Source organism: Astyanax mexicanus, chromosome 23, assembly GCF_023375975.1.
Source record: "Astyanax mexicanus isolate ESR-SI-001 chromosome 23, AstMex3_surface, whole genome shotgun sequence".
NCBI lineage: Eukaryota > Metazoa > Chordata > Actinopteri > Characiformes > Acestrorhamphidae > Astyanax > Astyanax mexicanus.
In genome coordinates, this window is record NC_064430.1 from 17,848,770 (window position 1) to 17,862,509 (window position 13,740).

A 13,740-nucleotide genomic window follows, 5' to 3' on the forward strand; every position below is an offset into this window, starting at 1 on the left:
TCAACACCGGCTTGCGCACACACTTACTCACACATGCTTGCACACACATTCGCACATTTACTCGCTTGCACACATCCTGGCATACTTACTTACATGCACACACATGCTCACACTTGCGCTTCCACACACATGTACGTATGCAGAATAAGAGAAAAAAAGAACAAAGTGTGATTAGAGACGTATTTTCTTCTCTGAATAAGGTGCTGACAGCTCATCAGTCTGAAAAGAGAGGAGGAGGAGGAGAAGAGAGGAAAGACACGGAAAAAGAAAAGTGTGATCGTGGACAAGTGAGATAAAATGATAATTAGTGCTAATCGAATACTATCGCCTAGCAACGGCTACGGGGCGGTTACAGAGAGGTAATTAGTGCTATATTTAGGCCGTCTGATTCTGTCTCAGCTCAGATTGGCTGATTGGGGGGTTAGCATATGGATGTGTGTGAGGGAATAGGAAAAAAAGTGTCGGCGGTACGTGTGAAAACCAGTGTGTTTATGAACGTGCGAATTAACGAACATGAGTGTGAGCATGAGTGTATGCATGAACACCTAAATGAATGCCTGCGTGTGCGCGCACGTGTTCACTGCAGCAGCTAAGTTAAGATGCACTTAAGAGTTTGACTACTAAAACGGGTAATGGATATAAATGGCTAAAAACGCATTTATTGAGTATTTTAATTCATTATTACATGTATAAGATTATTGATGAGGTAATTGATAATGTTTCTTTAACATGCCAATTTTCATAAAAATCATAAAAACAAGAGTACCTTTAGAATTGGTTCAATCATTAAGAATGTTGTGTACACATCAATTTATGTAAAAAAAAATGTTAAAGGGATTTTAGGGTTGTGTCTTTCAGATAAATTGATTGTGGCCTTGATTAAACCAGAATATATTTTATGTCAATTACTTTCTTGCCCTGTTAATGTGCCTGAGCGCATCAGTTGTAAAGTAGTGAAGAGGTAGAGTTGGTATACAGTGAATAGCCCTGTTTAAGTAATGCTCTAATTCATACTTTGGCAAAAAATATCCAACTAAGTAAAGAAAATAACACGAATGTTATGATGAAACTGGCTCTAATCAGGACCGTTCCAAGAAAGGAAGAGCAAGAGATAGAAAAGAGCACCTAAATGCTTCACAGAATATTTTGGTTTGTTTAACACTTACGTTTACTAGACAATTTCTTATTTGTTCCGATATAGTCTAAATGATTCAGACAGAAGGTAATTTAAGGGAATAGCAATGTTATTTTGTTCTTTATGCTTGTTGAGTGCATGCTGAGCACACGGCATACCTGTGTAGATATGGACAGGCGACTATTAACTGTTGTCAGGGTTTTAATCAGTCAGTTGTGCACCTTTTGTTTTCTGCCTTTGAAACAGCAACTCAAACACTATTTAAACGATGCAGGCACAAGGTGTGAAAATAGACTGTTGACGGGGTGTAAGATAGAAACGAGCATCGCGACATGCCTTTTGCAGAGTGTACGATAGAGCCCGATGTCTTAATTGCAGCAGATGTTGCTTTGTGCATTAATGTGGCAACAAAGAAGCGTACTTGGACAACACCATACCATGCCAGATCCTAGCTTTTGCTTGCTGACTTGTTGCTGATAATTATGTGCATAGTCCTTTTTCTCTTTGGTCCGCAGCTTTGAATGTCTTTTATTTATTTCCAACAACTTCTGCCATACTGATTCGCCTGACAACACATTTTGGAAATGGAATTGGAAGCGTGAGTTTCACAGGTGCTTTGCTTATTAAATAAAGATACATAAAGCCTAATTACTGACAAAACATATAAAACCGGGTAGTAGTGCGAACGATGCCAAGAATACAGACAGATATTCAGCATCACTGATCAGAAGACTATTGTTGCAGAGTGCATTAATTAGTTATTTCATTTGAGCTTTGTGTGTGTGTGTGTGTGTGTGGGAGTACACGCACCTTGCCTGCCTCTTTGGGCAAGTCGAAAGGGATCCTCTGGCGGATTTTGTCTGGCAGCTGCGTGAGGACTTCGGCTTTGAGTCGGCGGATCATAATCTCACTCAGTCTGTGATGCAGCTCGTCTAAATTGGAGGCCCCTCGACAATCCCACTGACGCCTGTTACCGAAGAACCTGCCCAGGGGGCACACACACACACACTCACACACAGGTCAGCAGAAATGCACTGGAGCTGACTCAAGCTCCTTCTGTTCCCAAAAACTGTTGGGTCATTAAAAATGTTCATGCATTCAGAGGCACCTTTTCTGGCTAGATCTACACCTATATCTGTGTTTCCATGTTCTGTAGGGAATCCCTTACAACCTGTGTGCACACATTCTCTACCGGGGACTGATCAGGACTGCAGTATTACAGTGGATTTCACATTTTGTGATCTTTTTGTCAACCAGAAATATTACCAATAAATATTACTCCATCCATCTTCCCATCAACTATGACCAGCTTCTCTGTCCCTTCTGAAGAAAAGCATCCCCATGTCATTGATGCTGCCACCACCATTACTTGATCTCACACACACAGTCAGGTATTCTCAAAACTATACTAGTATAATTTCACAGTTGTGTGTACATTTCAGTGCTCTCCACAACACACTACAAATCATTCCTTACAGATGTCAGTCATTACAACACGTAGTGCAATTCAGTAAAGGTCAAGATTACTACAACTCGCTGCTTGTCATCCAATTGAATACAAATCGCCCAAGCTGTATTTCAAACACAGCTCGCCGAGATAATTTGCACCCAGTAATTAGAAAATGAATAAATAATTAGCGGTAATTAATTAGGGGGTTTGAAATGGAGCAGCATCATGTTGTACAGGTCTATAGATCTCACTGCACTTCTAATTAAAGGAAGGTATTTACTTGTAGTGAGCGTTGCAGTATTTTTTGGCGTAGTCGCTCCAGGTGCCGAAGCGCCTTGGGTAGAGAGCATCGATCTGCATAAAAAGCTGAGAGAGAGAGAGAGAGAGAGAGAAAAAGAGAGAGAGAGATCAGCTCAGATCAATTACAGTTACATTCATGTGTCTTTCGAATTACATATTGTGAGCAATGCAAATCTACAGAAAAAACCTACATTAAATATACAACCATAAATCAGAAAAAAGTTGTTACAATATGGAAAATATATACAGATACAAGATATAATAATATACAGTACATTCATTCCTGCATTTCAAGACCCATTGGCACAGAGAATACCGAATAAGCGATGAAGTGTTTCCGGTGTTATTTTGGCCCATTCCTTCTGTGAACATATCTTAAAGGAGAAATCCAGTGTGAAATAGACTTGGGTTGTAGTGAAACATAACAAGTACGAACTTTTGTCAAATAACTTCACCTCCATTCACCTCCAGCATTCCAAAATACATAGCTTTTAGCCGATGCTCCCAACAGTCTTACAATGCTAGCGATACAGTAAAAAAGTAATCTCCTTTTTTTTTTTTTTTTTTTAAACTCTTGTGTTGTGTCCCCCTTCTTGTGTTGCAGGGTGTGGACGAGACCCTGCCATAACACAAGAAAAATGCAGGTTGGATTGTTAAGAAGGCAAATCAAAACTCCTGTTTATCTGCAAAAGACATTCCGGAACATTTAGCAGCAGACTTTGGAAGGTGGTGCACTTTAATTTCTGCCCGTTCTCGTTTTAACACCTGTTTTTGGGCTCACTATCTCTCTATAAGGGCGTGTTTTTTTTGCCTGCCGTGTTCCAATTCACTTGCCGGGGCATCGATAGTATATTGGACCGCGACCCTGACAACACAGGTTCGATGCTGCATAAAGAACGGTGTGTTTATTTATTTATTTTATTTTTTCTTTTCTTCTTGGGTTTACCTACTTTGAGATCAACTGTTCTGCAATTGGGTTCAACAACCTTCTGGGCTGCAGAGCTACTAGTCTGTAGCACTCCATCTCATTACACTTCATCTTACAAAACACTATTTTTTTTTTTTTGTGGCCCGCCACATAATGGCTTGGAAAATATTTTTACTTACAATTGCAGACCTCTAATCTACACACACACAGACAACATTCAGAGTCAGAGTCATGGAGAGGCGCATCACACAGCAGTTAAGAATAAGAGAAACAGCTGAAAATGCTATAACCACAAGCTGCATTAGTCACTGGCAAGCCAAACAACAAGTAGTCGTACAGGCAAACTATTCTTTCTTGGCATGGTTTGTGGACATATGTGCTTTCGGCTTTGGCTCAAGCAAGCTCCGCCGATCGCAGGAGAGCTTCCGCTTTTCACTCGAGCTGAATTTCTCTGTAGCTTCTCCACACAAACAGCTAACAAGCATAATCAAACAAGAACAGATTTACGCTCCGGCAGAACAGAGGACGCCTACAGGTTTCTTTTTATACGCAGTAAAACGCAAACAAACTGCGGGTGGGGGGACAGGAGGGGTTACGCACAAAATCAGGTTTAGCGCAGCTCTGATTTCTCTTTTTGCGCTGATCTCTCACGGGAGGCATTATGCTTTCTTAGCATAAAGCACGCAGCAAACGCCTCGTGACTAGTCAAATAAAGCTTATTGTCGTTTACAGCAGGGGGGGAAATAAAACAACCGAAAGAAAGGGGAAAAAAAAAAAAAAAAAAAAAAAAAAGCTCGACTGGCTTGGAGACGTTTCAGGAGGCTCCAGGAGCTGGAGCGCTTTCTGCGGGGGAGGATGAAGAGGAGGAGGAGGAGGCGGAAGCGGTACTGAAGAGAGATGAAGTGAGAGGAAGAGATAAGTGAGAGAAGTGATGGGTTGTATTCTTTTGTTTCTTAGGATTTTTCTTTTTTTTTTTCTTTTTTTGTTTTGTTGTTGTTGTAAGGGCAGAACAATTAACCTACCCATGCTAAGCCCACTAACTGAAGCTTTCATAGCATCATAGCAACTGTTGCCAAGTTGTATAAGCTAGCCAGTGAGACTCGTCAGGCACTGTTGTTTACAGTCGTTATATAACTGCAGACGGCATATCTACGATTGACTGGTGAGAGCGTATATATTGGTGTATATAATAAGTACTGGCAGATCTTAACTAGAATTATAGTTGTTTGTCTTTGCTCCACGGCCCAATCCCATTTCTCTTTTGTAACCCTAATGCCTTGTTTTTTGGAACGTAATCCACCCCATAAAAACTGAAACAACCCAATACAGTAATACAGATCTGAAAAAAAAAAATAAGGGAGCACTTAAAAATTAGTTTTTGATTTTACCAAATTGAAAACCTCTAGAATATAATCAAGGGAAAGATGGATGATCACAAGCCGTCAAACCAAACTGAACTGCTTGATTTTTTGCACCAGGAGTAAAGGCATAAAGTTATCCAAAAGCAGTGTGGTGCAGACTGCAGACTGGTGGAGGAGAACATGCCAAGATGCATGAAAACTGTGATTAAAAACCAGGTTTATTCCACCTAATATTAATTTCTGAATTCTTAAAACTTCATGAATATGAACTTGCTTTCTTTACATTATCTGAGGTCTGAAATCTCTGCATCTTTTTTGTTATTTCAGCCATTTCTCATTTTCTGTGAATAAATTCTCTAAATGACAATATTTGTATTTGGAATTTGGAGGAAATGTTTAACAAAAATGTTGTAAAACAAAAATGTTTATTTTACTCAAACATATAACTATAAATAGCAAAATCAGAGAAATTGATTACATACTGAAAATGTCTCTACATTTTTTCCAGAGCTGTATATACCATATTTTTCAGACTACAAGGTGCAGTTAAAATGCTTTAATTTTTTCCAAAAATCATCAGTGCTCCTTATAATCCAGTGAGCCTTATGTATGACATTCTCAGTCAGGTATCAAGGAGCAGTAAAGCCACTCCACTGAAATACAGCATTATAAGGTGAGTTTTTAATGCGGTTTCTCCAGCACTAAGGCTGGATGCAGCAGTATTAGCATTAGCCGCTAACCGCAGCGCTAGCTCTTTCACCATTCAGAGGCAAGTATATCAGACTGTAGTCTGTGGCGTGTTTGTAGTATCAAGCTACTAAGATGAGCTACTAGCGATTTGTTATCCTTGTAATGAAGAAAATGGCTTTAAAACACTGAAACTACACATTGGACTATGATAATATAGCGATTAACATAATATTTAACAACGAGAATACTACAATTTGTGTTTTTTTTTACGTTTGTGTTTCTCATAGCCCTCTGTGTTTTGTAAAATTGAAAAAATCTCTGGGAATCCATGCTGGGATGTGATTGCTCAACAGATGAGGTTATTGATCAGAAGGTTGTGGGTCCAACACCCAGGTCTGCTTAAGGTCACCACTGCTTGGACTTAAGCAAAGACCTTAACACGGTTATAACTCAAGGGTTGTAAATGCCTGCCTGACCCGGGAAATAGAGGGATAGAGAGAGAGAGATGGAAATGGAGTAGAGATGGAGAGATAGAGATGGAATAGAAGGGTAGATCAGTGATGACTGTGATGATCTGTGTCTGATAGTAAGAGAGGAAAGCTGGGCTGTGCTGCTGTGACTGGGCTTTTGGTGGGAATGCTCCCGCAGATGAAAATGACCCGGCCTTTAGCGAGTACTGCAGGAATACTCTGAAAATAGCCAGGCTGAGAGTGCAAATGCCTGATTCACCACCGCTATTATTCACATACACGCTTTCACTCGCGCTCTCTCTCTCGCTGTCTCCCCTCCCTCTTTCTCTCTCTCTCTTCTCCATTAAAGGTTTAGTGCAGCTTCCTTTGATAACCGGCCATCAGTGACAGGCATTAGACTCAAGAAGCTTCAATAGAGCCATTTTTTCTATTTTGGAATAATAACTAAAAATGATTTAATCCCAGCTTCCACCTGCTCGTTTCTCACAACCAGAAATCCTGTCTTTATCACAGAGAGAGAGAGAGAGAGAGAGAGAGAGAGAGAGAGAGAGAGAGAGAGAGAGAGAGAAAGAGAGAGAACAAGACAAGAAAGATGGCAGGTATATAAGGAAAGAAAAAGACAGAAAATAAAAGAAAGGTGAAAAAAAGAGAAAGAAAAAGACAAAAATGAGAGATAAACAGACAAGAAAGAGTAAAAAAAGAAAGAAAAAGAAACAGAAGAAAAGGGACAAAATAAGTGAAGAGATATAGGGAAAATTCTCTTTCTAAGAAAGACAGTGATGGAGAGAGAAAGAGAGAGAGAGCATGCAAGATAGAGAGCACAATAATGAAAAGATGAAATAAGATGCACAGTGATAGACAGAGCACAAAATAAAGATGTGGTTAAATAAAAAGAGGAAAAAAGATGCAGAAATCACAGAAAAACTCACAGAAAGAAAGAAATTCATAGAAAGCTCACAAATAAGGAGAGAGAGAGAGAGAAAGATAGGAGGGGATAGAGCCAGAGAGAGAAAGAGAGAGAGAAAGATAGGAGGGGATAGAGCCAGAGAGAGAAAGAGAGAAAGAAAGATAGGAGGGGATAGAGCCAGAGAGAAAAAGAGAGAAAGAAAGATAGGAGGGGATAGAGCCAGAGAGAGAAAGAGAGAGAGAGAAAGAGAGAGAGAAAGAAAGGAGGGGATACAGCCAGAGAGAGAAAGAGAGAGAGAGAAAGAACAAGCAAGTCCAGGCAAAAGAGACATAACCAAAAAAGAGGGATACACTAGAGACAGATAAAGATACAAGAGTGCCTCAAAAAGGGAAACATTTAGAGAGAGTGATTGCAAGAAAGAGAAATTAAAAAAGGGGAGAAAAGACAGAGTGAGAAGAAGAGAGAGAGAGAGGATTTGGGGAGGGTAAGAGGGTAATCGTACAAAAGAGAACACTGGAAAGAGGGATACAAAAAGAAGATGGTCTGTGAGAGATAAAACAAAATACAAGGAGTACAGAGAGAGAGAGAGAGAGAGAGAAAAGAGAGAGAGAGAGAGAGAGAGAGAGAGAGAGAGAGAGAGAGAGCGAAAGAGAGAGACAAGAGAGAGAAAGAGAGCTGGACAGACATTGGCACTGTTTGTCAAGTCCGATCTTTTCCAGACAGCAATAATAGTAGAGAAAATTGGTGCTGTGCTCGGTTGTAGTAGAAAGAGATGGAAACAGATAGAATAAGGAAACGCCAAAATACTGAAGCACACACACACACACAGACACACACACAGACACACAGGTACTGTCTCTAAAGCCCAGGCTGCTGCCGCTGCAGCAGTAAATTCATCTCCTCTCAGCGCACTGTGTCTTGAGTATTGAGTCTGGCTGATCCAGAGCCCTGGGGTTAAATAAATATCTACACCTAGAACTCAACACAGCCTGCTCTACACCCATCCACACTTACCACACCAACACAGCATCACAGGGATCTGGAGGAACAGCATGTGTGACAGCATAATTGGAGATTTTAATTAACGGTACTTTCACTCAAGTCTCCTTCTGCTTTCTGTTCTTAGCAGGGTTCCTGATGAAAACACCAGGCTCAATATGGTAGTGTGAGTATATATATATATAAACAACAAAAAACAACGCTCATTTTTAGGGCTAATTTGTGATGATTATGACTGGATCGGGGTATCTCCAAAACATCAGCTACGTCTTGTGTGAAGTGTTTCCAATATCCCAATTTGCAGTATTTAGTATTAGAGGTTCACTGGACATGACAGTGACTAACAATATTTGTTTGAAAATGGCGAAAAACTGAAAAAGTAAAAAAAAAAAGGTAAAACATATATCAAACAATGACCCATTTATTTGAGGCTATTTTAGCTCCCAATTAGAAATGGAAAGATCGAGAAGATTGGTATCAGTCAATTGTTTTAGACAAAATACGCAATCAGCGATTGGTCAATATTTTTATTAATATAGCCAATCCTGAGAGCTGATTAGATCATATTTGGCAGATAATGAAAAATCTATTAGTGCATCTCCAAAAATTTAAATATCATTAAAAACAATACTATATTTCAGTAATTCAGTTCAAAATGTGAAACTCATATTATATAGATGTATTACACACAAAGTGATCTATTTTAAGCATTTATTAATTTTATTGCTGATTTAATTGTGGCTTAAAGACAATGAAAACCCAAAAATCAGAAAATTTGCTTATATAAGACCAATTGGTACTTTCTGCAGTGTGGGCAGTGTGCCAAGTCCTGCTGGACAATGAAATCCGCATCTCCATAAAAGTTGTCAGCAGAAGAAAGCTTGAAGTGCTGTAAGATTTTCCAGGAAAACACTGTACTGACTTTGAAAACCAGCAGGTGACATGGCTCCCATGGATTTTATTTTCCAGCAGGACTTTGCATTATTATAGTTACCTCTTCTGGTCTGCCAAGTGCAGGAGTTCCCGTGAGCAGGATTGCACGTTTTGCATTCTGGATGACTGGCACCAGAATCTTGGTGCGTGCCGCGTTCCGGGATTTCAGGTAGTGCGCCTCGTCCACAATGACGATACCAAAGCGCTGCTGGTTCAGGACCTCCACCAGTGAGCGTGCATCAGTGGTGAGCAACCCATAGCCTAGTACTGTCACCTTACTCTGACTGATCCCCCTAAAACAGAAAAAAAGAGAACAAGAACAGATATACTTAAATTCTGAGGGTCTGATCAAGCTGACCAAAGTAATGATATGCCTGTTTACTGCAATGACTGTTAAGCTTGCTGGTGGTAGCATCATGGAACGGAAAAATAAAGGAGGAGTACATTAGAAGTCTTTAGCATAACAATTACCATAAACACAAATGACAGTTTTTGGCAACATGCCATGCTAACTTTAGATCCAGGGGATTGGTAATTAATATTTTTGTTGCCTTTTTAAAAGACAAAAAACAAGTGTGTACAAATTAAATAGAAAAATTGGGTTTAAAGTGTATAAAGGGCAAAAGCTCAATACAGACAAACAAGGCTCAGAAGAAGGCACTTAAAGAAAATGACCAAGAGAAAAAAAGGGAGAATAAACAGACAAAGACTATTCTACAGGCATGCAGACAGGCATTCTAGACCTTTTTTCAAAATTGACATGGTGAGCTTCAAAGCAAAGACGAAAATGGACCATCAAGATTGTTATCAGCAAGTTATTAGTCTGTACGCATTGGTTTTGTTATGCAGCATTAATGCATAAAATTACACTTAAAAAAGGGCAACATATGCTGCCTCCAAGACTACATTTTCTCAGGGGTGTCGATGGATTTTTTATTTAAAATGTCCCCTTTTCTCCCCAATTTACAAGGTCAATCACCAAACCCACTCATTAGTACTCACTAGTGATGCCCACACACCAGGAGGGTGAAGACTAACACATGCCTCCTTTGATACATGTGAATTCAAACCTTTTCCAACTGTTGTTGATGCAACATTGCCGAGTAGCATCACAGTGCACTAAGAGGAAAGTGCAGCGACTCTGTTCTGATACATCAGCTCACAGACACTGCTGGCTGACATCACCCTAGGAGGGAAGAGAGCGCCATCTACCCACCCAGAGCCAATTGTGCTCTCTCAGGGTTTGTGATTTTTACACAACATGTTATGCTTGATTAGTGTACATTTGAACATATTAAATGTTCAAATTTGGTCAAAAATCAAAAACATCCCTACTGGCAGCTACTTTGAAAAAGAAGACAAATAACCGTGCAATGTGAATCCAAACCCAATACATCTAAACCATCACATGACCTTTCCTCAGGACCAGTGGTTCCAGTAATGCTGGCCATTTTTTAAATCCATGTTTGTACAGGGTTCATCCTGCAGGCCATCAGATTTAAAAACCTCGCACAAGGAGCTGCGCAGCCGCTGGGATGCGGTTGCCATGGCAGTAAGTCGCGGGTCAGTTCAACCCTGGGCTTAGATCCTCGGGATGAGCAGACCAATTTGTGAAGCTCTTTTTAGAAGCGTCGATAACGGGCAAAAAGACAACGCGACCCCTGCGCCTGCATGCCTCATCCTCCCCATCCAGCTGTCACCCAGGCTGTAGGCAGGCAGGCTTCTGCCGAGCGTGGCGCAGCACTCCCGCTGAACGCCGGCTCTCCTAAATGTTTTAAAAGGCTTTTTAGTTTGTGTGTAATGCTTCGGGGGAGAAGGTTCCGTGCCACTGGGTATGAGTATGAATGCTGCCGCCTGACCTCAGCAGCCCAGGAAGATTTCAGATCCCCGCTATCGCGCTCCTCAACAGATTAGTTTTGGGTTGTTATAGGAAAAAAAACTCAACAACTATTAGTCATAACAGAGCCCAGTCTCGGCACAAAGCCACGGCTCAAGCTACAGAAGGCCATTAAAAGAAAGTACCGGCAGATTTTCTTGAAAGCACTCGAGGTGCAGAAATCCGCTAGAACCAAATTAGGAAGCACACAGTAAGAGAACACACACAATATCCTCAGGTAAACCTTTATTTTTTAAAGTCACCAGATTGACAAATACTCAAACAACAGACTAGTATCATGTCCCATGACTTCTGAATCCTGCACTGACCATATATGAAACATGCGACATTGGGCGCTTTTTCACCGGCGCGATGCCGGTGCTGGCGTAAAGTTCCTGAAGGGTTCTGTGCTTTTCCACCACAAAATCACAGGTTCTCAGCCAGAAAAGTTGCTGCCATCCTGGCCCCACCGTCACAAAGTTGCTTTCAAACAGTCCCACAACTTGTGATTCCGGTTCGTGGAACATGCCCACATTCACATTTGTAGTGAGTGACTCCTTAAAGCAGTGGAAACACGGGCTGATTCTTAAAAGATTTGCAGGTTTGCAGGAACCGGCTTCAGCTCCAGAACTTTGTTGGTGGAAAAGAGGTAACTGTGGATTTGTACTGACTGTTAAGCATGGTGGTGGCTGCATCATAGTCCGAGTCTGTTTTGACGCCAGTGGAACGTATACATTGCACAAAGTGAATTGACACAAGGTCCTTAGGTAAACCTTAACTTTAAATTAGGGTTGCACCGATACGATACCATATCGGTATCTGCGCCGATATTGGCACTTTCAGTATCGGTATCGGCAAATGGGTATCGGCTGATACCATTTCCGGGTTTGGAATGCGGGAGTAAAAAGTAGCAGGGTAAATTTAAAGCTTAAAATATCTGCTTTTCAGTTATCTAGCATATTTAGCTGTATTTCCTTTCAGAAAATAAAAATTTAGGTTGAAATATGCTTTTTTTATTAGATTTATTCATCGTAATTTTCATATTTTTAGCGTTTTTCGTACATCCATATTTGATCCAATGTGGACATGTTATACATCATTCAAACCGTCTAACTCTCTTAAAGGAACACTGCACATATATCTTGTAATAAAAAATAAAAATAGAAAATCTGAAAAGCGCCTAAAAATGTTCCTGGTTTTTACCATCTTTTTATCATTACATGTTCAATTGCATAATTTTAGGTCGACAACAGGAGCTCCTTGTCAATCATTATCTAATGCAGCCAATCATCTTAACAGATCTTTCAAAATAAGTCGGAAACCAATCAGGTTATTATATCTTATTTAGGATAAGACAGTTTGTATCGATACTAGAAAAGCGGTATCGGTAAAGAAAAAGTGGTATCGGTGCATCCCTACTTTAAATTCATCATGTTTGACAAATACCATGAACATGTACTCAAACACCAGAACTAGTATCAAGTCACATGATTTTCCATGTCTCATTAAAGCTAAAGAGTGCTGCATTGACTCTATACACATCATATGTATATGTGGCCTCTTACATTGAAAGTGGATGTGATTTTTGCCAGTCACTTCCATGTTCTCCCGGACAATTCTAGCCAGATGCTGCTAATCACAATCATTACCACCAACTGCTTCATCCACTGTGGGTAGCAATGCCTTCTCTCTGCTTCCTTACTAGTGTCACTTATCACTTAATGTGCCTTATAATCCAGTAAGCCTTATGTATGAAAAAAGACCAGAAAGTAGACGTTCATTGCCATTTTTCTCCATGACGTTCAGTCTGATTATATAGTTGATAGCTGCAGTATATAAAAAAAAAAAAAGAGTCTGGCAAGAAAGTTTGGTCAAACAAAGTTTGGTTAGAAAATAAGAAATTTAAACTTCTGGAATGGGCTCTAGTCAAAGTCCTGACCTAAACCCTATTGATATGCTGTGAAAGGACCTGAAACGCACTGTGCATGCCCAAAGTCCTACAAATGTCACTGAGCTAAAGCAGTTCTGCAAGGAGGAATGGGCCAGAATTTCTCTATGGCATTGTGAGAGACTGATTAACAACTACTGAAAGTGTTGGCTTGCAGTCATTGCAGACAAGATGGATGTAACCAGATATTAAAAAAAAGGAAGGGCCCATCTCCTTCACATCAGGGGAATGAAGAGGTCAGTATTTATTTTTAATAAATACATGGGGTGAAGCTCATCAGGCTGAAAAAGGTTACAATATTATTAATGACCATTGTTAGCCTCCCCAGGACTGGCCAACCAATAGATATCACGCCAAGAGCAAGACGTATAATAGTCAAACTTCACAAACAAACTAAAGGTAACTTCTAAGCAACTAATGGTCCCTCTCACAATACTTAATAACAAAGTTCATAAGCTCACCTTGAGGGAGACACTGAACAATGGCGAACAAGACAGGGTTACTAAATTAAAACATCAAGTTCTGGAAAAAAAAAAAAATCTGACTTCTGGCTAAATCTCAAGAGATGTGGGTCATGCAGCAAGACAATGACCCTTATCAAAAAACAAACAAGTATTAAAGAAGCATAAGGTGAATGCTTTATTAACTAGATAAGTCTAACTTTATTGTTCATGTTTGATTTGGCTCTTCTGACATTAATCAAGAACAAATATATGCAGAAATATAGAAAATTCTAAAAGTTT

At 40.0% G+C, this 13,740-nt stretch overlaps 1 protein-coding gene across 1 annotated transcript in view; it reads right to left on the reverse strand.

Moving 5' to 3' along the window:
* zranb3 (zinc finger, RAN-binding domain containing 3) overlaps nucleotides 1-13,740 on the reverse strand; it is a 111,075-nt gene that overhangs the window by 74,305 nt on the left and 23,030 nt on the right. Inside the window, exons 4-6 of the mRNA XM_049471415.1 lie at nucleotides 9,235-9,466; nucleotides 2,866-2,951; nucleotides 1,946-2,117 (exon numbers count right to left, since the gene is read on the reverse strand). Of these exons, the coding sequence (XP_049327372.1) occupies nucleotides 1,946-2,117; nucleotides 2,866-2,951; nucleotides 9,235-9,466 (490 nt within the window). The remainder of the gene's footprint in view (nucleotides 1-1,945; nucleotides 2,118-2,865; nucleotides 2,952-9,234; nucleotides 9,467-13,740) is intronic.